Source organism: Numida meleagris, chromosome 3 (assembly GCF_002078875.1).
Source record: "Numida meleagris isolate 19003 breed g44 Domestic line chromosome 3, NumMel1.0, whole genome shotgun sequence".
Lineage (NCBI taxonomy): Eukaryota > Metazoa > Chordata > Aves > Galliformes > Numididae > Numida > Numida meleagris.
The window spans coordinates 9901039-9925574 of NC_034411.1; the positions used below are offsets into that span (position 1 = coordinate 9901039).

Genomic DNA, 24536 nt, shown 5'->3' on the forward strand with positions numbered 1-24536 from the left:
TACACTAGGGATGACTTCCATTTCCTTTCATTGAAGCACACAAGAATTGCCTTATGTTTTGTTTAAAGTGTTATTGACTGAATTCAAAGACAACTTTGAATGTGACACTTAAAGCTAACTCAAAATATCAGAAGTCAGGAATTTTTACACTGGAAAAAAATGTTCCTTATTGAAATGTAAGCTCAGTTAGCTAATTACTTTAACCTATGCTTTAAGCAGCAATCAGATCAGAGTGTTTTTGATCTTAACCATTTGGTCTAATGCTTTTGATTGTCACTGCTCACAGTCTAGCAAATATGTTGCTGCAGATAGAGTCAGGTATGTGCAACGTAATATCAGTTACGACCACTGAAGGTGCTTCAATTAATGGCTGTCTAAAACTTTACACCATAAACAGAAGCTTACCAGAGATAATGAAATAGAATAACATGTAACTTGCATGAGAAGCTTAGTGTGAATGTAAACAACTAATAAATTGTTTTTATTCACTTTTTCATTTTTGTGTATTGAAAAAATTGAGATTTATAAATGAGCTTTCACTCTGGTGAACTTCAATGTAAGTAAATCAGTTGGTGTGTACTGGACACACTGTTTTGCCCTGTCTTGTTTTTTCCCCAGTTCCTTTTACAGGTAAATATCCTACAGTAGTTGTGTTTCCTTGTCTGCTGAGCTCAGGATCTAATACATATAAAGAGGTGTCTTATCTAGAATTCTTCTTTCCTTGCTAAACCACAGCTCTAAGTCTCTTCTGCTTCTCAGTCCTGCTTTGTTCCCCATGTGTATGTCACCTGCTCCTGAGTACAGTTCTGTATACACACGGAGCTGTTATACTGATTGAAAGCACAGCATTAAGCGGAAGGTTAGGGAGAGTTGGAGATGTTATTTCTAATTAACACAATTATAAGCTAATGCTAAACCAGTCAGTAGCACAAAGAATCACTGTCATTAGTCTGAAGCAAATCTAATTTGCAGTGCTGTGTTTTGGCAACTACAGTCTGCCCTTTCAAGGACCTGTTAGGCTACATTTGTTCTGGAGGAAGTACTGCTCCACTGAGGATCTGTCTTTAGGTATTTTAAGTTCGATCTACAGAATGTTATCTAATATTCAAAAACTTCAATCACAAGCCTGGGTAAAACACATTTGCTTTTCCTTCTGTGAAGCAAACTGCCATGTTTGGTGACTGAGCGCTCGTCTGCTCTTCACTTGAGAGATGGTGACTCCAACCTGTCAAGGGTAAGTAACCCGTGAAGAGGCTTGATCTGCAGTCCCTGGCTATTGTGTATCATTCTTTCCACAGGACTATGAGCTTTTCTGGAGGAGCCAATAACTAAGCCCCTTTGTTATGCTGAGTAACAAAGGAATGCTCAATTCTTACTTCAATTGGGAATGCAGCCACAAATCTGGATCTCAGCCTCAGAGAATGTGTGGTGAAAAAAAAGATGGGAAAACAATCACTGCAAAGTAACTACTCTGCTCTGACAGCTGGGAATGAGGTTGGAATGAGGGCTGTGGAGTCCTCAGGGCATCCTGAATGCCACTGGCATCAGCTACACCAGAGACAGGGCAGATGTGGCTAGAGCACTGTGTTGTCCCTGGAGAGAAAACAAGGCAGCACCAATCCTGCTGCTGAGCTGGTAGGGGCCCGTAACAGCTTATGTGGCTCGCGTGTGGGTGCATTTGATATACAAAATACAGTACTATGTAGAGCACTTGGCATTCTGCAGCTGTTGCATTTCTTTTCTTACAATTTCTAGATCATACATGGCTGCATGTGGGTTAATTTTTTTTAATAAAGTACCTGCATGCTCCAGGTGAGATTTAATGTAAACTGACTTTGCTAGCAACAAAGGTTCAACAGGTCCATTCTTCTTGGTGATGTCTTTACAAGCCATTGCTTGGTGAACGCTGTTCTTAACCAAGTGTATGTGGCTGTGTAATTGGATGCTTCTGTTGATAAAAGAAGGGGAGGCATCTATTTTAGTGCTCCTTTCTTTAACCCAGCAGTGCCAGCACAGCTGGCAGGAGTGGAAAGAGAAAGGAAAAAGGGATGGCAGAGAGGCTTTAAATACTGCAGGGAAGCAGATCTGCAATCATCACAGTACCTGTTAACTTGAAGAGCACCTTGACTATTCCTGGACTCCCCTGGTTCCCCCTGAAGAAATATTTCACCTTATTCACCTACTAATCTCCTCCTGTGGCTATTGTTACATGAGAAGAAAAGGGAAAATATTGCTTTGAACTTCAGAGCAGTAATATCACATAATAATTATTGACTCATGAATTTATTTATTGTGAGATGTTCAAGATATAAAACAATCCCTGCTCGGTGGAAATAACTGCAGTTGGCACCGTAGAGTGCAGCACCTACTGGCACTCTGGCTGGCTTTTCTTTGTAGAGTGTCTTGTCTTGCACAGCTTCTCTGACGCTGATAAAAGCAGCAATGCTTGTGAGGCTTTACTGGGGCCTGGGGCTGAGCTGCCATTTTTGCAGTTGGAGGCGTAAGCGGAGAAGTAGTTCATGCGATAGAGCTCTGCTCGGCTCTTACAGCAACCCAGCTTGCTCATCAGGAGAAAGAAATCCCTTTGGAATGCTTTGGTGAAAATTGCGTACAGAAATGGGTTTGCGCAGGAGTTGACTGGGTAAAATAAAACCAGCAGAATCTTGGAGTTTGTCACTGTGATGAGAGGCACCTTAATGGCAGCAGATATGGCAAAGAAGGAGATGGGGGCCATGCAGGTAAAATCTGTGAAGATCAGTATGGCCATTCTTTTGGCAATCTTGGTATCTTTATTGGCAGCTACCAGCTCAGGGTTCTGCACAGCGATGTATATCTTGATGTAACAAGCACAAATGACGATGAAGGCTATGACATTGAGCACTAAGATCAGCAAGATGTAGGCTTGGGAAAGCCCTGTTTCAATATCCATGGGCAAACAGATGCTGACCTTCATGTAGCTGCTGACCCCCAGCAGCGGCAGCACTGCCGTCAGGATGGAGAACACCCAGCCTCCAAGCATGATGGGCACGGCGTGCCGCAGCCGGAGCTTTCGGTCCAGCTGCATGGCGTAGGTGATGGTATGCCACCTTTCTATAGTGATCACTGTTAGCGTGTACACGGACAGCTCACTTGCAAACACAGTGAAAAAGCCAGCAGTGCTGCAGCCGCTGCCTGTTTGCCAGTCTATGGCGTGGTTGTAGTACTGCCCGCTTGTCTGAGCATCCACCGAAGCAATGAGCAGCAAGTAAAGCCCCATGCAAAAATCAGCAAAGGAGAGGTTGCACATGAGGAAGCGAGGAACCGTGAGTTTGTAGTGGCTGGTTACGAGGACGAGGAGCACAATGAAGTTGCCAGCAATGGCAAGGATGTTTATGAACCAGATCAGGACCCTGAGAAAGCTGTATCCCAGGATGTCTTCACAGGGATTAAATGCATCTGGTTCCGGAGTACACGTCAGTATCTTGGGCTGACAGAAGTCATATTCAAAGTCAAAACCGGTCATTTCACCCTCATCAAAAATAGCTGAGTAGCTGTAAGGAAAGGCTTCTTCACCTGTTGCAAGTGGGTACATGTGCTTTTCTGCTGGCCACAGTGATGTGTTGAAAGAGGCATCTCTGTAACTGTTAAAATAACAACAACCCCCACAAATAGAAGTGAGCTATTTGTTACATGTTGCTTGCACTCTTCATAAGATAGAACATATGATGCTTGTTTTAAAACACTTTCTATATTTGTTTCTACTGAGTGTTTACAAACATCAAAGCCCCTGTAATGGTGCTTTTTGTTGGGGTAGCAAGCTTGGGTCGTGGTTATATCCACAGAAATGCTTTCTTACCCAGCTTACCTATTTGTAAGCACTTTATCTTGATTGCCTTGTAATTGAGCCATCTTTCTCAGTATGCCAGTTGACTGCAGTTCAAATCATAGCAGCACTTGAATGGATGGACCATAGGTTTGATTCACATGGGTTTATCAGATTGTTATAGAAACTAAAATAACTGGAGGATTTTAGTTCTGCTCCCTTGCCTCCCCTAGGAAACGCTCAACAAAGTCCTGAGACTACATGTGGCTTGGAAAGTGCTGAGAAATTTGATTGCAGTGTTATAAAGTGAGGAGTGCATCATTAACTAGATAGGGTACGGCAATGGCTAGGAATACAAAAAATTTAGACTAGAAAAATGCCTAACTATAAATGTTTTAGGTGTTCTAAAACGATCTCTAATCTCCAGGTCATCTATAAACCTATCAAAGTGTCAATAAGCCTATCATAGAAGAAACATTTTAAAAGCAAGTGCTGTCCCCTCTGATTCCCTGCCAGAATAGCTACTGCTACCACAGTTATCCATCTTGATGTGAGACCTGGAAAGCATCCCTATTGAGGACAATGGTTAAGAAAAGTCATAGCTTTAGGACAACCGAAATACATGCTTAACCTTCTGCAGTTTCTGAAGACTGTACGTTAATCTCTTTCTTTCTGGAGCAGGTTTGTAACTGGCAGATAAAGATGGGCTGCTTTTCAACTATTCATGTTAGGTAAATACCTTGCCAATCTTGTTACCTTAACATTTCTTTCATGAAAAACTGCCCAATCTCTTTTACTGCTTTTACTTGTCTGGCTTAAACTGGAAGAGCAGAGTATATATTTGACTTTTAATTAAAAGTATTTTTATATATAGTATAACTGTATAGTATATTATAATATATATAATACTATATTATATATAGTATAATTTTCTGAGAGGCTGTGTAAACATGCTGCCATGTGCAAGCTCTTTTTTGTAATAAGAACTCTGGACTTTCAGCCAGTTTCTGTTGTGGTTCCCAAGCTTTAGAATTTGCAGCCTTTCAGCCTAAGAATCGTGACCCTACATTCATCTAGATCCCAATGCATCAATGACATTTAAGCTGTATCGCCTATGTTGGCATTTTGTTTTTGGAGACTTTGCAATGATCTGACCCCACGTCACGGTTAAAGAGAAGTCCTCAGGTCTCCCATTTAGCAGGGGACATGAATATTTGCAAATCCTTCAACTCATCCATGAAATAATGTTTGCAGGCCTTGTGACATCCAGCACAGCCAACCCACCAGTTCTGATATCAGACTTTTTCATTGTCCTGCTGGGTGCAGGTCATACAGAACTGTGGGTGATATGGAAAGATACGTTCAGAAGAGGTACACGAACTGCACGGGCTGACCAAACTTCTAACTCAGGGATTATCTTTTTACCACTAAAATCTATTAGCACAAATGATGACATGCAGAATTCTAATTATTTTATCAATGGGCAAAACATATTAACAATGGCAGCTCTTTGAATCAATCAAACTCCTGCAATTATCTTTGAAAACTGTCCAGGTAGGCCCTTCAATTTGTTAAATATTTAATCACTGTTTTGAAAGCATTTCAAGAACTTAGAAGCTGTAGTGAGTAAAGCTCATGGAATTGTTTTCATTTTTTCCCTTTTGAACATAAAAATCACAAATCTTGGTTTAGTGATAGTAGAATTAACACTGTGCCACTTGTAAGGGTGACTGAAAAAAAGCAAAAAAAGAAGGCATGCTGTTTTGGAGAAAGCATACAAGTAGCAAGAGGGGAGTCCATATTTGCTTCTGTATGCGATACTTACAATATTTCACTAGCTTGTTTCCTCATTGTGCTTTCACACTGTTTGGAGAAGTTGTCAAAAATGGAAAGCAAGGAATTTTGCCTGAAACAAGAAGGAATAGAAAGTTGAGTTTCAGTCTGGATTTTGGCCAAATTATCATCTTCTCTGCAAGTGATCTTCACAGGCATGTAAGGTAAGATGGAACTGGCCTCACACAGTGCAGATATTCATGCAGGACTTTGAAAACAGGGGTAGGAAAGCTTAAAATGTTTTGACAGTGACGGATACTCCATGGGGTGGTCCTTCAGCTCAGTTGTTTATGAGGTACTCATTGTAGTGAAATAACTTGAGCTATAATTAAAGAAACGCTTTGCCTTATGAAATACTGTACTGTAATGAGCCGGACCCTCCGCCACTATGAATGGTAGCAAGCAGGCTGACTTCCAGAGAAGTGCATCAGTTAGCAAATGCTGGGAAGGTGGCTTGATGTTCTAAAAACTGTTTGGGATCTGCAGGTAGACATTTTATGCTGAAAGAAAAGCTATTTGAAAAGTGCACATTGCAAGACCATATATTTAGCAAAATCTTTGGTTTTGAGGCTTTAAAGGTATGGGCTAGGTACTCTACTGTGTACTCTTAAGAGAATGAGACACCTGGAAACTTACAGAAAGCTTTATGTATAACATGAGAAATAAGGTTTCAAGATGCCCATCTAAGCACCATTGTAATGCTTTAAATGGTGGGATGACAACAGAAGTTACTGTAGCATGCTTTTTTTTCCCCTCACATTCAGTCCAGTAAGGAAAGTTTTATTAACTGAATGCTACCTTCCATCTCTCTTTCATGGCTCATGACACACTAAAATCTCACGAATACCTGGTTTGAAGACTTCATTTGCCTTATGTCTGTGTCTTGTCAGGTGAGATATACGTAAGGCCTTGCCACCATGTCTCACTGATCATTTGGTGCAGTTTATAGGTGGTAAGGACTGGGATGTAAGGAGGGAGGGGTGGTAAAAGCAGAAAATGTATGGAGCAGGGTGACAGAGTTCAGGGCAATGTAAGGGGGCACAAGGAGACAGAAACATTGCATGGCCATGAGAATATTTCACCACAAGAAAACTTGTCGGTGTAATCTGGTAGAGACCTTAATCTGCAGTTTCCTGCTGCATATCATCACCCCCAGTTCTATCCTGAAGGATGGGCTTCTATTCCTGCCTTGCAACACAGTTCTGATGTGGTGGTGTGCAAGCCATGTTGATCAGGCGTCCCATAAACAGCTGCTTAGTACATCTTTTCTGTTGGCTTCATCTGGGGTAAGTGAGAAGCGTGAAATCCTCATACCTTCAACTAAACTCAATTGCTTTGGCTGACTACAGCCAACTGAGAGTTGAAGAAAAGATGCTGAAAAAGTAGCTCCAGAAATCCCAGATAGACAGCTACAAATCAGTGGATGGGAAGTGCTCTGTGTGTCACAGTTTCCAGGTGTGAACTGGGGAGAACAATCCTCTCTACTGTCATCTGAAAGGTACTAAGTGGAGTAACCTGGCTATAAGGTCATCATAGCACTTGTATTAAATATGCTGCATAGATAAAGTTGCAGTTTTTTTTTTTTTTTTTTTTAGGACAAAGCGCTATCTTGCTGCATCCTACAACTTCCTTGCCTCTGGGAGAAGGGTAGGACAACCCAACAAGGTCAGGCCAGCTGAACAGAGCAGAACTATCATTTTGGAGTTTCTGAAGCCCTGCAATACAACAGCGTGCCATTTGGACTTACTTTTCTGTCCTCAGGTTTCGAAAAGCACAGCAGTGGCTGGGGTAGGTCAGAACGGCTTCCAGCAGGCTGCTGAATTTATCCAGAGGTGGCAGTCTCTTCAATGAATACGATGACATTGCATTGAGGACCTGGATGGCCTCCAGCCCATAGCTAGGCAGGGACTCCAGTGCCGTCGAAGAAATGTCCCTGAAAAACCGAGAGAGTGTTTTTGTTTCTTTTCCTACAGATAAAAGCCTCGCCAAAGCGTGAAGAAAGATAGCAGTGACTCAGTATTTTCATGAAGGCCTACATCCACAAAGCCACTCGGTATCCAGCTCAGAGATGTTGCAGAATCCTTCTCTGTAACCCAGGAGCCCCAGGAAGGCAAGGAGCTGGCTTTAGCATGGTGGATATCAAAACCCACCATGCTGGGGCTTGTTCCAGGTGTTTCAATTAAAGCATTAATTAAATATTTAATCAAAACCCACAATAGAATCCACAGTTCTTGCCAAGACTAACTTCAGTAGTTTGGCTTAGAGCAACTTTAGAGGGGTTGCTTGCTTGGGGAAAGGCCATGTACAGGACCAAAGATTTCAGAGTTAGGCCATTAAACAGGTGAAGAAAAAGGCTACAGTTATGAGTGATGCTAGTAAGGCCATGCATTGCAAAGCACCAGTGAAAGTAATGGCACGTGTGGCACAGAGTGTTATTTACAGAGCCACTCACTGGGTTTATCGCATGCAGCTACAGCCAGTGCAGCCCTTAGTATGTACTTGATGAAAAAAGCATAAGGATGCTAATAATACGTTTTATTCAGCACTGGCTTATAGCATGCTGTCAACCAGTTCACTTTCATAACCAAATTCTAAAATAATACACTGTAAAACATGCTCATCCTACAAAATACAAGTTATTCTGCAGTGCCAGGATAAACAGTACAGAGATAGGATTGGTAGGATATGACACAAATACAACTAAAGCCACCCAGATACCTCAGGGGCAGAGGTCAATACCAGGCTAAAACTGGCTGATAAATGTCATGGTGCAGGCTGAGCTTTCTGTCCTGCAATTTCATGGCACCTCATTGATATGTTTCCATTTTACACGTGGGTAATAGCAGATTAAGCATGCTGTCCACTAGCATAACGCAGTTCATGTGGGACATCTACAAAACCAGGTGAAGAGTGGTTCGATGCTTACAGGACGTCCGGCCCGGTGGCCCCTCTCAGGGCATCGTTGTGGATCCGCCTGAGGTTTTTGTTGTCCTTCAGAATCCTGTGGAGGCAAACATCAAGTCTTTACATCTGCCTCTTGAAATAACTTATTCTCATCTATCTCCTCTCAAGCTTCCTCCCATCGCAGTGGGGTTGTTCCAATAACTGGTCCGAGATGGCTTGTATTTCTCATGCCACTCCTTCCTCCATTGATGCCATCAAACTGCTAGCATCTACTCTTAATTCTGATCATTTCCAATTTCTTCTGATTTAAACAAGGAACAGCAACTCTGGTTCCTTTGCAGCAGGACCCGAATACAGAAATGCAGCAAAGGTTTTGCCATAACCTTGAGGCTAGGCCCAGAGCATGCACGATTGATTTAGAAACTACTGATGTGTCCAAATGTAAAATGCAGTTACCTGCATTTGCAGTACACATTCAAGCTTTCCACTCTGCTGCTGACTTTAGGATTGTCTGGTCTGGGCCCTGCTTTTACCATGAAAGCTCGGATCAGGTGATCCCTGAGGTCTCTTCCAACCTGGGCTTGTCTATGGTTCTGTACAACATACTTACAATTGGTTTAGCTTGGTCCCATTGAAGGCATGGCTGTGGATATCTTCAAATCCATTTTTATAGAGTTTCCTGAGGATTAACAAAAATGTGTAAGGAAAGATATTCAAGAAAAGATGAGATTGTTTTTGTACTACAAGTTTTAAATCTTAATGCTATACTCATTTTAATTATTAGATTGTCTGGCTTATACAGAATGTAGATACCTATAGCATAGCTGACATTAGCTCAGAAATTAGCATAAAATTGAAGCTTAAATTCCCCAAGCACCTTCCTGTTTAGCTATTCAAGAAATCATCTGCTTATGTGCGGATTCTCCCTGCAGTGTGGAGCTCTGCACCCACCTTGGGATGAAGAAACAAGACACGATTCCAGGTAGGGCCTTGGCACCGAGACAACCACCTTCAGGCAGAAGACCTGGATTTTGTGGTTTAAGCACACACAGGTGCAAGGCTCACAGAAGCATAGCGTGGAAAGCAATTGTGAAGCCCAGAGGGTGCTACTGGATTGTGTATCCTCTGTGGACAGACAGATCTTCCAGGAGCCCAAGACAACAGTGCAGAGGTAGGAGTGAGTCTTTCATCATCCAGTGGTCAGCAAGCCCTGAACTGTGAGATGGATGCCTTGCCCAGGGACACTTGCTGCCAGCGCTAGGTTTTTGATTCCCACCCTGGGGCCAGGTACTGAAAGGCTGAACCCTGCCACACCTACAGTCCAGAACCTCCCTTCATTAAGCTACCTAAGTTATGGGTACAATTTCATGGAGAAAAAGTTTTGTGATACTAAATTATTTTTTCCAATGTCACTTGTATATGATCATTTGTTTATAGTGTTCTTTTCTTTAATGTTAAGCCGTAACATGAAATTTGGTGCCTTTTATGGAGGACCCTTTATGAGTTTTATTGTTCCTTTTCCATTTGTTTTTGGGAGACAAGAAACTGGGGCTGTGAACCTGCTCCCAAGAAAAGCTGGGGAGTGCCTGGCTATATTTGATATGAGGAGTCTATGTTGGCACAATGCTGAAATTAGTGATTTCCTTAAAAAACACAACCACATGTAGTGTTGATTCCCCATCCTCATGAAGCAGGAACTGTTGGAAAGCCTGATTGAGCTGTTTGAAATGCAAACTATTAGCACAGGCCAAATTTACACCCTCACAGATTACTTGTGTTTCACCAAACCATGCTGCAACAAATCAAATTATTTCAGCTAATTGCAATTAATTCCATGGGGTGGAGTTACAGTGTAGCTCTGCAATTAGGAAGTTGCTGATAAGGTAATTCTTTTCTCTCCCATCACAAAAGGATAGGAGAAAAGCTGTTGTTGGTTGTTTCCTGACTCTGAGTTAGACTCTCTTCCATTTAATAGTTCAGGATTACAGTAAAAAAATTCTGCCATGTTCATTTTTTTTTGCACCATTCACAGAATTGTAATTTTGCTGAAGTTATTTTGCGAACTAGCTGGTAGGAAAGAGGCCCATAAGATGAAACGATGCTCTTAGCTAAGCCACTGCTCACCTTTAACATCATGTAGTTGTTGTCTTTGGTCACATTTATGCATAAATCCTCTATCAGTTTGTGAACACACCAAATCTGTGTTGTAGATTTGCAGGCCTAAAAGCCCCTAACCCAGCCAGCTGCAGTACCTGCTCATGCAAAGTCAAGCTTGTTTGCAGGCACAAATATTCATGAGGTGTTGTGCAGCAGCTTGGGCACACACTTCACTCAAGACAAGGCTCTCTGTTTGGATGTGTGCATTTTAAATACTGGCCTGGTCTGCCAAGGTTGGCTTTACGTGCATGCAAAGAGGTGCTTGTGCTGCAGGGCCAGGAATGGGGTTGCTGCTGCCATCTATGGAGGTGCTCAAGAAATGTGTAGATGTGGTACTAAAGGACATGGTTTAGTGGGGAAATATTGGTGGTAGGTAGGCAGTTGGACTGGATGATCTTGGAGGTCTTTTACAGCGCTGGTGCTTCAATGATTCTGGCCCTCCTTGAGTGGAGCATCTCACCTAGCATTAAACCCCCTCGTCTCACAGGCGGCTGTAGCGTGCTAAAAGCAAAGTCCTGGTGTGGAGACAATACAGTCATACAGGGCATCATTTCAAGATTCTTTTCAAAGTGGGGCTGCTCTGCTGGAACGGCAGCATTACCCTCCCAGAAGGAGCTGGGACCGCTTTACTCACAGTGTCAGCGACTCGTTGCTCATCCCCCGGAAGGCGTTTTGCGGTATGGTTGTCATGCGCAAGTTGTCACACAGCTCCCTTTGGGCGGGAAAAACAAGTTACCTGTCAGAGGCCCAGGAGAGAGATGGGATGCCTCACAGCTGGGCGGGGGTGGGGCTTCGCTTACAAAATAAAATGAGCTTCTGAGGAGAAGATCTGCGTCAAGTCTGGGAATTCTATTATTCCAGTGTTACAGATGCTCCTGGAGAAAAGCACAGTTTACAGGAGGAAAGGTTACCAGGCTGACTGCAAGGAGAGGCCAACCCCAGAGGTACGAATTTAGCAGTATGTTAAAATGAATGGTAAACATCATAATTTTTAATTAAGTTCTAACTGTGCTCTTAAGATCTGTGAAAACCGTGTGTAGCATTCTCAAGCAGCATGCTGGAGAAGCAACATATTTCCTCTCCACATTAAGGGCACAGAAGAGGTCTTGGTTCTTTGTATCTTGTCAAAATGAAAGTTTTACTCCAGTAATAAGCACTTAACAGAGCTCATTAGCAGACTTTGCTACAGTTTTGTCCATTGCGGCTCTGCCTTGCGTTAGTTTATTGTCTTGCCTTTTAAAAGACCTCTCTGCTGGTAAGCTGCATATTAAAGCTATTTTATATGATGCATGAACTTCTGGTGTACTGCAAGGTGTGGAAAAACTTCTTTTCCTTATAATTTTTTTGTCCATTTCTTCATAGAACAACAAAAAAAAAGAAAACAAAATAAATGAAACGCTTTCTTACAAATATTTTAGCCTTGGAAGGTTTCTGAATGCTCCGTCCTCGATGTGCAAGAGATTTTTTGTGTTCAGGATTAATCTGTAATGAGGGAAAGATATGCTAGTGTTATAATCGTTACATACTTGGAAGGACCTGAGTGTGGCTGGTGGTTGACCTTGCTGGAAAACTGCCACGTGTGGAATGTGATGGAAGGCTCTCAGGCTGTGAATGCAATAGAAGGCTCTCAGGTTGTGAACAGACTTTCTAGAAACGCACTACAAATGCACTGATTATAATAATAATAACAAAAGGTTATAATGGTTAGGCAGCCTGAAAAACAAACAAACAAACAACAAAACCCAGCAGTCTCCTGAGTTTGCATGGCTCACTGCACTGAGGTTCCTTGGTTTGGATATCCTGGTCATTGGTGTGGGTTGGCATTTTGCTGCTTCTTTGGGATCAATGCCGAGCTCACAGCAGCCTAATGCAGAAGGTTCTGCTTTACCACTGTCATTCTACATGCAGTCAAATAACCTACCAAACTCAGGCCAATCCAGTATTAGGACCTATCGGACTGGATTGTTATGAAGTACAATTTAGGGCAGATCTCCTGGGAGGAGCCTCACTGGATATTAACACAGCTTAGGACTAGGTGGGAATGAAGGACTTCGTTACTTACCTGATGAAAAATGCACTGACTTACTCTTCTATATCTACACACTGAAATGAGACATCATTAGCATCAATAACTTGAGTCTCCAGGCTGCCAAAGATGAGCAAACCCTTACTGAGCAGCGGTGAGGTCATTTAGCATATGAATTTGCTAGGAGAGTTCAAAGCCAAGAGCTGCATTGAACATATTGCCTCTGCTCTTCCAACGAAAGTGGCCTCGACTGCAGCTTGGGACAACAAGCCCTTGCAGTGTGAGACCTGCAGAGCATTCAAGATTCAAGCAGGTTTTTCTGCTACTCTCCTGCAGCTCCTTAATGGTCTTACTTAGCTTTCTTGTTTTGGCAGACAGGCAGATGATGAGCCATGCATAATTTGTAGGTGAATGCGTCAGCTCAATCTTTTATTTCTTACTTAAACCCACCACTGATTCTAGTGGAAATTTGACCCAGTAAGAGGTGGACAAATCTGTCTCCTGCTTATCTGAGCAAGTATCTCGCTTTGATGGAATTCTCATAAGTGGGGAAAAAAAAATCCCATGAATTTGTCCTCGCTCAGTTGCACCGTAGTTAAGACACTCACTGATCATGCTGTGGGGAAAAAGGCAGTGATGAGGTATTGAATCAGATTTATAGTTCCCAATTTTACTAAATATTTCAGAGCATTCTCCTAGCAATTGCTTTAAATCACACACTCTCTCAGACGCCTGTGCTAGGCAGGTCAAGTTTAAAATTAGTACATGTTCTGTTTCAGTAATATTTCAATGCTTGAAAGAAGAGCTGCATACTAAGCAGCTGTATTCAAATACTTGGTTTTGAAAACTGCATCTACAAAAAGGAAGATTTTGTTTTCTTCTCGTCTGATTTCTCTGCTTAGAAAGCTCAGCAATGCGGTAGAATTAGACACAGCGCTCCCATCATGTCATTGAGGTACTGAAAGGAACTGGGCTTCATACACATAGATGTCTTTGCATGATTCAGATCTCCAAGGCTAGAGCCTATATAGAGTTCGCTACTTTATACAGTACTTTGGACAGAAACGTTTGTCAGCACAGATCTCATCCAAAGCCAATCAAAGTAATATAGGAAGTTTTGGCCTAGGGATACTCTTCTGTTGGCTGTTCCTTGATGATCCTAAATCACAAGGTGGATGCCTTTTTTCCACCACGGCTTACATTTCAGACAAAGCGGGAAGGCTGTCGAATGCGCTTGCTTCTATTCTCTCTAGGGAGTCACTCTGGGAGATTTCACTGTAATGAAAAAGACAGACACAAAGCAATACATTAACAGAGGAGATATCAGAAATCAAGTTTCCACTTACATTTGCTTCTTTTATATGTGGCTATTTAAGCCTCCAATCAATTCTTGTTGTGCAGCAGTGTCCGTGCCTTGCCTCCAAACTCTAAAATCCTGAGCCAGTAGGGTTCGAGAGAGAGCAGTGTTTTGCTGCCTCCGGAAAAGGGTATGGCAAGCATCTGGAGTAAGGATCTCCAGAGCAGCCAGTCTCCACTTCCTCAGTAAACTGTAGGTGAGGTAGTGACCGAGGGCTGAACTAACACAAACAGAGTGAGCTCAAGTCTATGAGCCTTTTGGTCCCACTTAGCACGTTGGTTTGCATGAACAAGGATGTAGATAATAACTGTATGAAGCCCTGTGAACATGAAGTTGAGATGATGGTCATCTAATGCACGTATGTACAGATACAAATATGCGCTCAGTGCAGTTTATGAATAATTGTTAGATTTAAATGCTGTTTTCATTTCATCATGGAAACTGATGGATGTGGCTCTTTTCCGTCATTACACAGATCAACAGGGATGTTTTTGTAGGCATTACACGATTTTCACATACCAACGCTCCTATTCTGCACATGCAGTTAAGAATGCTGTATACAGAGAAAAGAATCCACTTTGGTGATGCCTGCCAAATGCCTGCTAGATTAAGTTTTGTAGAGCTACACAAAATTGACTCCTGAAAGTAAATAGTATATATTGATGCGTATAGAGGGGAAAGGTCTTCAGAACAGCATTTTCTCTGGACAGAATTGACTGGAACGGCACAGAAACTATACTGAAGATTATACCCTGTCAGCAGAACATAAATACTTTTTCTAAACAACTGGAACATGTCTATAAAATTGGAGTCACTATTGTCACAGTCCTGAAAGTTATCTTATTTGAAGTGCAATTACAATAAAACAATTCCTATGGATGTTAATAAAAAAAAAACCAAAAAACCAAAAAAAAACACGATGACCATTTTTCTTTTATTTGTAGTGGCAAAGGGGAATGCACACCAAAAACAACATATTCAATATATTTCCTACAGACATACTCATGATTTTCTCCATCACCACAATTCAGTGAGGTAGTTATTTTTTGATAGCACAGTGGTTACTCATGAATAAAAGATGGATGTAGATCAAGAGGCCTCTTGATGGCCTGACCCTAAGAAGCTCAGGGCTTACCTGTATGCACTGGGTTGGATCAAGAACTACTTTCAGGTCCAGGGTCTGAATAATGAGACCCTAGATCTCATGGTCCTTCCCTGAAATCCTTCCTACTTGCCACTGGCTTTCCACATACGTATGTCTAAAAGAGTTATGACAGTGACGATAATTTATCATTTGATTTGCAGTTGGTGATGAGTTTCCAAATTGATGATTTAGAGATTTGCACTATAAAAATATGCACTTTTCAAAGTAAAACTGAATCTCAATAAAACTCTGTACTACTCTGTAGGTTTACATCAGACAAACACATTGATTTCTATGCTATTAATTTGGAGAGATGTATTAAAAGGACACAAAGAAATCAATTCTCTTATGGAAGGGAAAAATGTCAATGAACAAAGCAGTCTCTGTGAACAATGGGTTATGCATACAGCTTGGGAAAAATTAACATCATATAGGTAGGAGACACTTATTAGATTTAAGTTGATCTCCCATCTAAAAATGCTAAGTGCTTATTGCTCATTAAGATGCAAGTGAATGCAAGAATACAGTGCCATTAGCTCAAACTGTAATACTTTGTTCTAGTTGAACAGACATGGACATAGTTTAGGTTTAGTTTTTCTACTCATTAGAGCTGCAGAAACATAGAAGTTTATAATTTGGCTGAAAATGTTTATCCAAAGAACACTAAAAGCTAAACCAGTCCAACTGAGGATTTCGGCATTTGCATCACCCTCGTCCTTTAAGTCTCTGTCTTTGTGAATGCACTGTGAAAGGGTTTCCTATCTTCTCTTTTTGTCTCCTGCAAAATAGATGTCGTAACATCTAATGTGTATTTTAATACCTGATATACTATGTTTTTAATAGGTGAAGACAAGTCTAAAATGTGCACCTAGAATAGAAAGTGGCATTATCTGTGCTGCTGCTCTTAGATACGGGGGGAGTTGCTTCCTCTGTTCTGAATTGCACAGGTGTGTCATCAGCTTTGTCCTTCAATGAATTCTCCATACAGATAAAACAAAAAGTAATGGAGAACCAAACTTGCCATCTTTCAGTCGGAATAATGACAGAAATAAGGGTGAGACTGGTCAGCCTAAAATTCTGGTTGAGTCCATGCTATAAAACAGATGCAAAGCCAAGCAAGGGGAAGCAATGCCGACCTGATGCATAAAGTTGCCGTGCTTGTAAAGGGTAATAGCCGAGAAAGGGTCTGGTCCTATAGATCCTCTGCCATGCTTACCTCTTGGTGCAAAACAGCAAAAAAAGTCTTATTTGAGAACTACATAACCGTATAATCGCATAATACCACAGCTATCATTGCAGTGATAATATTTTGTGATAGATTTCTACCTCCTCTGCCAATCAAAAATGCCCATCATCAGTTACCAAGCTGTATCCAGTTCTCCCCAATGTGATTAATGTTTCATTACATGATCTGTTAAACCCCTGTCAAAAAGCAATACCTTCTCAAGTCAGCTTTTAAAGATTGCTAGTAAGACATGACTAGTTTATAAGAACAGCTTATCCTTTCCTAGTGTGTATGGGTTGGTTTCTTTTCTTTTCCATGTAATTATTTTTTACCAATGCATTTTATTTTATTTTACAATAACATAAATATTATTTGGGATGGAGACTTATGACAAAACTTCTAGCAAGACATTAAGAAAAAGTCTATGGAAAATGTTGCCAACTTACATGATGAAGGCATCTCGAAGTCCTTCAAATGCATGTGATGGGATCACTTTCACAGGGAGATGAGTGAACGACCTGAGAAAGAGCAGAAGGTGGAAAGGTTTTTAAGGCATGGGATTACCTTGTTTACAGCCTGTAGGCTGGGTAGAGAAACAATATAGCATTGAGCCTCTTTATCTTTGTCTGCAGATCTTTGTATGCCTGGGGCCTGACCCTTCTACGATTGATCCCAGTGAAACAAATTTGAGGGCTGTTGGCTCGGCTCTTTAACAGCACAAAGTTGAGATGAATATGGTCAAATCAATAATAATGATAAACTATTAAACAAATGTATAGCCTGATGGAAATGGGCTGCTATATTCACAGTCAAATGAAGCTACAGGCTATTTAAGGTTATTTCCTTTGGAAAAAGTGGCTTTCTCGTAAGGCTATCCAACAATATTTGTTTCCATCTCTGGGCCATGCTCTTCTCTCAGTAGCACTGCTGTGGTGTCGTGCTGTGGCACCGTGCGTTCCCTGCCAGGCCTCAGGTTGTGTGCAAGTGCTAGAGGAGATCTGAATTTTGCCTGATGTTTTATTTATTTATTTTAAATTGCAGCAGACTGATTTGCTGATTAAAAGCAAGCGTGCGTTTTCCTTTTTAATTCTTTAATTACTCTCGCTGAGATGTTAATGATCCTGTGGGAGACAGATCCGCATTTTACCATGCTGCTCTGCATCTGAACTATGGTGCCAATTCATACAGCCATGGCCATGCTTTGCCTGATAATAGCCACAGGAAAATATTTAACATACTTCAGGACATTATCTCTGTGCAAACAGATAATTGCTCTCTTTTGCTTTTTAAATTACAGATAGCTAGACAGAGACATCTGCTTCCCATCCTCAAAAACATGCTGTCAAGGTTTTTTGAAATGCTGCCTTGCTATTCATAAAACTTATTTTTGTTGGGTTTTTGTTGTTGTTGTTGTTGTCATAATCCTTCGTATAAAGACAATTAAAAATGTTTAAGAACTTTACTGGACTATTTGGTGTATAAGGAATTGGTTGAAAGGTCACAGCCAGGGTTGCGGTCAATGGCTCTATGTACAGGTGGAGACTGGTGATGAGCAGTGTCCCCCAGGGGTCTGTCTCAGGACTGCACTCTTTAACATCTTGATCAATGACATAAATGATGGGATTGAGTGCACCCTCACCAAGTTTGCTGATGACACCAAGCTGAGTGGTGCGGTTGATACAGCAGAAGGTAGGGATGCCATCCAGAGGGACCTTGATAAACTCAAAAGGTGGGTCCTTCTCAAACTAATAAGGTTCAACAAAGCAAAGTGCAAGGTTTTGCACTTCAGTCAGGGTGATCCCAGGTATGGATACAGACTGGGAGAAGAACTCCTGGAGCGTAGCCCTGCTGAGAAGGACTTAGGGGTCCTGGTAGATGAAAAACTTAACGTGAGCCAGCAGTGTGCGCTTGCAGCCCAGAAGGCTAATGGCATCCATAAGAAAAGGGGTGTCCAGCAGGGACAGGGAGGGGATTGTCCCCCTCTACTCTGCCCTTGTGAGGCCACATCCGGAGTACTGTGTCCAGGTCTGGGGTGCTCCACACAAGAAAGATGTGGAGCTTTTGGGGAAGGTCCAGAGGAGGCCATGAAGATGATTAGAGGGCTAGAGCACCTCTCCTATGGAGACAGGCTGAGAAAGCTGGGCTTCTTCTGCCTAGAGAAGAGAAGGCTCTGAGGAGATCTCATTATGGACTTCCAATATTTTAAGGGAGATTATAAACAGGAGAGAAATCAACTTTTTACAAGGGTAGATTCCCTCCCAAAGAAGGGAAGATTTAGATTAGATGTCAGTGGGATGTTTTTCACTGAGAGAGTGGTGAGGTGCTGGAACAGGCTGCCCAGAGAGGTTGCGGATGCCCCATGCCTGGAAGTATTTCAGGCCAGGATGGATGGTGCCCTGGGCAGTCAGATCCAGTACTTGATTTAGGGGCTGGCAACCCTGCCTGCAGTTGGGGGTTGGAACTTCATGATCCTTGAGATCCCTTCCAACCCAAGCCATTCTATGATTTACACGCTATCATGGCAGGCTGTCACACATGTGTAATGTTTGGGGTTAAATCAGTCTAGATGTGTTATGGAGACTGGCACCGATTCCTTCCTGCAATCCAACATGATCTTTAGCAAATCACTTATTTTCCTTGCACCCTGATTTCCTGTCAGCAAACTGGGAGAAACTGTGCTTCCCTACATAATTGGGGTGTTATAAGAATAAGGATCTTTTTGACCACTGGGGTTGGGCTCCACCTGTCCCTAGACAGATGCTGGCATATTGTGATGTGTGTGAGCACACATTATTTGCCCTCAGGGGACAGAGATGTGGTGAGAATCCTGCAGTAGGGATTGACAGGCAGAGCCAACAGGAAAGCACCTTTGGGAAGGATCAAAAAGTAGAATAATAGAATCATAGAATGGCCTGGGTTGAAAAGGACCTTAAAGATCATCTAGTTTCAATCCCCCTGCTGTGGGCAGGGTTGCCAACCACTGGACCAGGTTGAGAAATTTCAGCTGTGGCAGCCAGAACATCTTCAGGTCTGTACCATCAGCTAGGACTGCTCGGAAAACAGAACATACCTGTTTGTGACAGTGTCTGCATGCACACAAAAAAGGCAAAAAAACCCACAGTGCCTGTCCCTCTGAATGCAGAAAGCCTCTGGCACAGTGCTCCTGGCTTCACCATCACACCAATGGGCTGCATTCAAGGCGGGATGAAGCAGGACTTTGATAGGTAATGTAGTTAAACTGCATGAAAGCACTTAATCCATTCTGTATTTATACTTAATTTTGTTTTGAATGCTTGTGAGTTCACCTTGATAGCTGAAACTGTGAACTCATCTGCATTGGCACTACCTCGACTCATTAAGCATCTCACAGAACAGCAAGCACAAAGGAAAAAGGCAATTTGGACTTTCCTCTTAATCCTTGACATAGCGTGTAGCACACAGAGAGTGTTCCACATCGACAGCTATTTTCCATTCACAAAAAGGTGAAAAATGCTTTCAGCCTATTCTTTTCTGCTTTAGGTTTGCAGCTTGCATCTCAAACCCTACCTGTGGAAAGAGAAATTCATTTAGATAGCTCTTTCTGTAACCAAGACGTTCTGGAGAAGATCCTATAGCTGCTGAGCAAAATCCAGCTGTGTATATGTATAAGCATTTAGGTTAGCAGACTTTGGCTGCTTGGTGCAGGCTTAGTTCTGCCCAAAGCCCAGAGTAAAGCAAGGCCTCTGCTGGGCCTCTGCTGTTGAGCGTGACTGATGTTGGTAGCACAGAATGAAACTCAAGCAGATGCTGGCAGGAATTATATATCGATTTATTTTGGCTAGCACTCAGAGTGTGATGCTCAGATGTGACCAGTTATTCATCTCTCAGAGCTGGGGAAGCTGTTGACAGAAAGAACAAACCGGGTTTTATAAAGCTTTCATTCCTGCAGCTTTCTCCTGCTACCAACTGACTTGTACACTCTTTGAAAGGAGGACTGCATCCCTTTTAATACATGCTACCAATGCCAGTTTGAAAGAGCCCTGTTAGTTAAAGGATGAGAACTGTTGTATTTTTTAGAAAAGTTGGTAAGTTTCTTTCATGTTTAATACACAGTAATTCATGGGTAGTTGCTGCTCGCATTCAATGGCTGGTAATACTGCGACTTCAGATAACTGTGGGGCATTTCATCCTCGGTATCCAGGCAAGGTGCACAGAAAGGAGCGGGGGCCAGCCAGCCCTCTAGGCACCGAGCAGTGCCTCACACTGGGTTTTCTAGGCAGCTAGGTGTGAAATTGCCAGGCTAAATACATATGTCCATACACCATGTGGCATGCAACCATATAGGGTTACCCGTAATTCTAATGCCACAGATGTGAATGGACAAGGCGAATTTTTGCTGAGTAGCAAATGGTTCTTTTTTTTTTTTTTTTTTGTGGTGTCCTTGATCTTAACTCAGAAGAATTGAGAGTATTTATTGAAAATAAGATTGAAAACCCACCATTTTCCCAGCATTTTCATCAGCTTCTGGGGACAACATAAAGTATGGACACTGATTATTAAAGCCCTGTAGGCCAGGCATTGTCCACCTGCAACGGGAGCTACAATGCTGGATACACCACACAAACAGCCAAAGAGTACATTCAGGTGGTGATGGGTGATATGTTACCTCCTAATGAAGGCATTTTGGCCCTGAAACTGAAATCCAATGTCAGTCCCTACAAAGCCAAATATGCCCCAGCAAAGACATGACAGAGATGTCCACTTGTTCAGTTCCTGGCCCAAAGCTTTGGGTTGGGTGCCTGGCACTCACCGTGTGCTGCTCACTCTAACACAGAAGCCCTGCACATGGGGTACACAGCCTCACTATAAAAGGAGACTTTCAAAGGAGCAGAAGGGAATTAGGTATCTGACACCCATTCTGGTACAGGTGGAGTTGGGTACTTCTCCATTTAGACTTCCTTAAACCAAAGTCTGTGTGTGCGCCATGAAGCAAAAGAAGAAAAATTATGTTTTGTTTCAGAATATAACCACGTATCAAAGGTTGTTTTTCTGCGGAGACACATACTCGCTATAGGCAACATGACGTACAAAGGTACCTGGATAACGAAGTTCTCTAGTGCTTGTGTCAGACCCAAATTAAAAACACGATCTTGAGAAAAATATGATCAATTCAGGACCATATAAAACACATCATTCTGCAACCTGTTGGAACACTAATTGTTTTTAAAACTCTCCCAGCAATAATATGACATGGAAAGAATAACTCTGGTAAATAAAAACTGCTCAAGTTTCCCTCCAGGACATGTGCTCGAGCTGTAACAAATTACCCAGCGTACACTGGGAAGCACAGATTGTTAGGGCATCAGGGCTTGAATTACTTGGGTATAGCTGGAGTTGTGTCCTGATGTTTATTTTCTTGACTGATCATAGTAGGAAGCACGATTTCTCTGAGGTCTACTTTGGATGGTGCAGTGGGACCAGTGTAAGGATGTGGGGCACTCCAGGCACTGTATTGGAGCAATCTGGAACAGTGTTTTATTGCAAGTATTTGCAAATTCTACACTTTGGACAGGATGATCTTTAAGCCCCCTCCCAACCCTTACCAATCTGTAAGTCTATGATACACCACAACTCCTCTGGTGCCCCCAGCTACAAATGTGACACAAGTAACCTTGTAAGGCTTCTCTCATACACAGAGCTGTGAAGGGGGAGAAGAGAGCTGAAGAGTGATTGGTTCAGTGTGAAAAGACAGAGGCAATGCGATGACAAAGCTGGGAAAGACTTCCACTTGAAACGAATGCATGATTATATGATGGGTGTGTCACGAAAGTGTAGGAGAAAAGGAAAAACAACACCCAAGTGGGTGTAAGAAGACACTAGGATGAAAATAAGAGATGAAAGGAAAGCAAAAGAGGTGCAATAGAAACTAAGACAACGACCAGAACGTGTGACCTGTAAGGTTAGAGACTGCATTTATTATTACAGTTTTGTAATTGCACAGCAAGTGCTTGCTGGTCTGTAGACATCTGTGGGATGGGGACTACAGCTCCTGGGGGAGGTGTGCCCTGTGACACTGTGTCCTGTTTGGTGTCTATGCATCTCTTGAGTGGAAGAAACAGAGGATATGCAGCTCCCAGCAGAGAGCTCTGCACCAAAACTGGGCCCTTCTGGGTGTAAGAGGGCATTTCCAGGAGATGGACATGTCTGTGCAGATCGACAGAGTGAGGGATTTTTATTTGATATCTGGGCATAATACTACTTTTAGAGGATACTGCAGGGATCAAAATCGTGGTTGAACTCTTATCTGACTGTGTGGCAGGTTTCTGTAGCCAGCCTCACAGCTGGGCTCTGCAAACAGCTACAAAGCTGTTACAGCAAAGGTTAAAGGGGAAAACCCTTCTCTTATACTTGCCTATCACCTACCCTGCTGATGTGAGTAAAATATAACTGATAAGAGGCCCTGAGACTGTTATCTGTCTCAACCTGGTCACAGAGGAAGGGATGTGGATTCTTTTTGGAGCAGCACACAGAAAAAAGAAAGTGGAAAAAAACACATCAATTTGGAGCTGTTGATAACCTCTCTGGGCAATGACATGATTCCAGAGAGATGTGCAGGATCCTAATGAAATGCTAGAGCTCTGCAACGCCTCTCCTCCCCATACAATGCTGTATGGGACCCACCCCTGCCAGCTCTGCATGTGCTGCCAGTACCAGGTCAGAAATGGGCTTTGTTGCAGTCACTATGGAGGATGCCTCCAGCTTGCATGGGCTGAGCTTCGTCTGACACCATCGCAACACAGGGATGTGGGGAAGAACAAACTGAGGACAGAGTTGTTTCCAGCACCTGAATTCAGAGGAACTATTCACATGGCTCTGAACTAACACAACTTGGTGTTTCTTGCATGTATCAATTCTCGAGCTGGGGAGAAAGGAATGAGCAGAGCGGGGATGGTATCATCCCTGGGGAATTTCAAGAGCAAGTTAAATTTACAAACAAACTGAATGAAAATGGAAAACACCAGCTTTGCTTCTGAACAGGGCATAAGAGAAATCCCGCTCAGTTCCTGCACAGATAGCACAGCTGCCATTTCTGGGATCCCTTGGTTATCTGCTGTTCCTCTAATGTCATGTTTTGACGCTGGGCTTGTTTAGGTAAGTACTGTAACCCAACTTGTACACTGCACAACCATGCTCTGATACATATCAGGTACTGGCTGGGCTCTGCCAGGTGGGGAGCTGGGATGGGGTGAGGTAATCCCTGTGACTCCCTTTGGGTGTAATCCAACCCTCGTTCCCAGAGGAGCACCAGGCAGAATGGGACCGCCTTGCAGAGAGTAATCGCCACCAACCTGTCACCGGCTGGTGCCCCCCGAAGGTGCAAGGAGCGCTCCTGGGAGTATCAGGAGCTGCAACTGGGACGAGAGCGCAGTTAGGGTATTCTGCGCTTCAGCTCAGAGGGCTCTGGGTTATACAAGGTCTGGGAGAAGGCGTGCAAGAAGTCATGAAGTTTGGAGAGAGACAGAATAGAGAACAGAGCTGATATTGACCGTTCAATCCCGCACGTATAAAGTTACTTGGGCCACCGCAGGGCGCTGTCATGGGATGCAAAAAGAAGCTTTGCCCTCCACCCCAGCAGGAGAACACAAAGTTCAGCCAACCGCAGCCGTAACGTTTCTCGCCACCCCCGACCCCGCGCCCTGCGGGACGGGCGCTGCCGGTCCGGGCACCGGGCTGCCACCCCCCGGGGCCCCGCGGTACTTACGCACGGGCGGGCGCGGGGCGCGCTCCCGGCGGCGGCGTCGGGCAGCGCAGGGCGGGCTGAGTGCAGGCGCAGCGCTGCGGGCAGCGGCCGCCCCCCGCGCCGGGCAGCAGAGCGGGCAGCAGCAGCGGCAGCAGCGCGGGCAGCATGCCGGCAGCACCGCGCCTCGCTCTGCCGCCCGCGGCCGCGGCACGAGCCCTGTTCCTCCCGCCCCGCCCCGGGGCGTGCTCGCCCTCCACCGCCCGGCCCGCCCGCGGCCGGCTCTGAGCTGGGGGATTCCGCCGTCCCCTCTTTGGGGGGCTGCAGAAGTGGCGGTGTCCCTTCTGGAGGTGTTACCTGGCCAGCGGTGA

General features: G+C 43.4%; 1 protein-coding gene across 1 annotated transcript; it reads right to left on the minus strand.

The window, feature by feature from the left end:
- LHCGR (luteinizing hormone/choriogonadotropin receptor) lies at nt 2268-24335 on the minus strand. Its single transcript, XM_021392690.1, has 11 exons — nt 24190-24335; nt 16895-16966; nt 13923-13997; nt 12104-12178; nt 11497-11571; nt 11331-11408; nt 9150-9218; nt 8562-8636; nt 7383-7568; nt 5628-5708; nt 2268-3620 (listed from the first exon to the last, which is right to left on the minus strand). The coding sequence occupies exons 1-11, from the start codon at nt 24333-24335 to the stop codon at nt 2366-2368; spliced, it is 2187 nt and encodes a 728-aa protein (XP_021248365.1). The 3' UTR covers nt 2268-2365.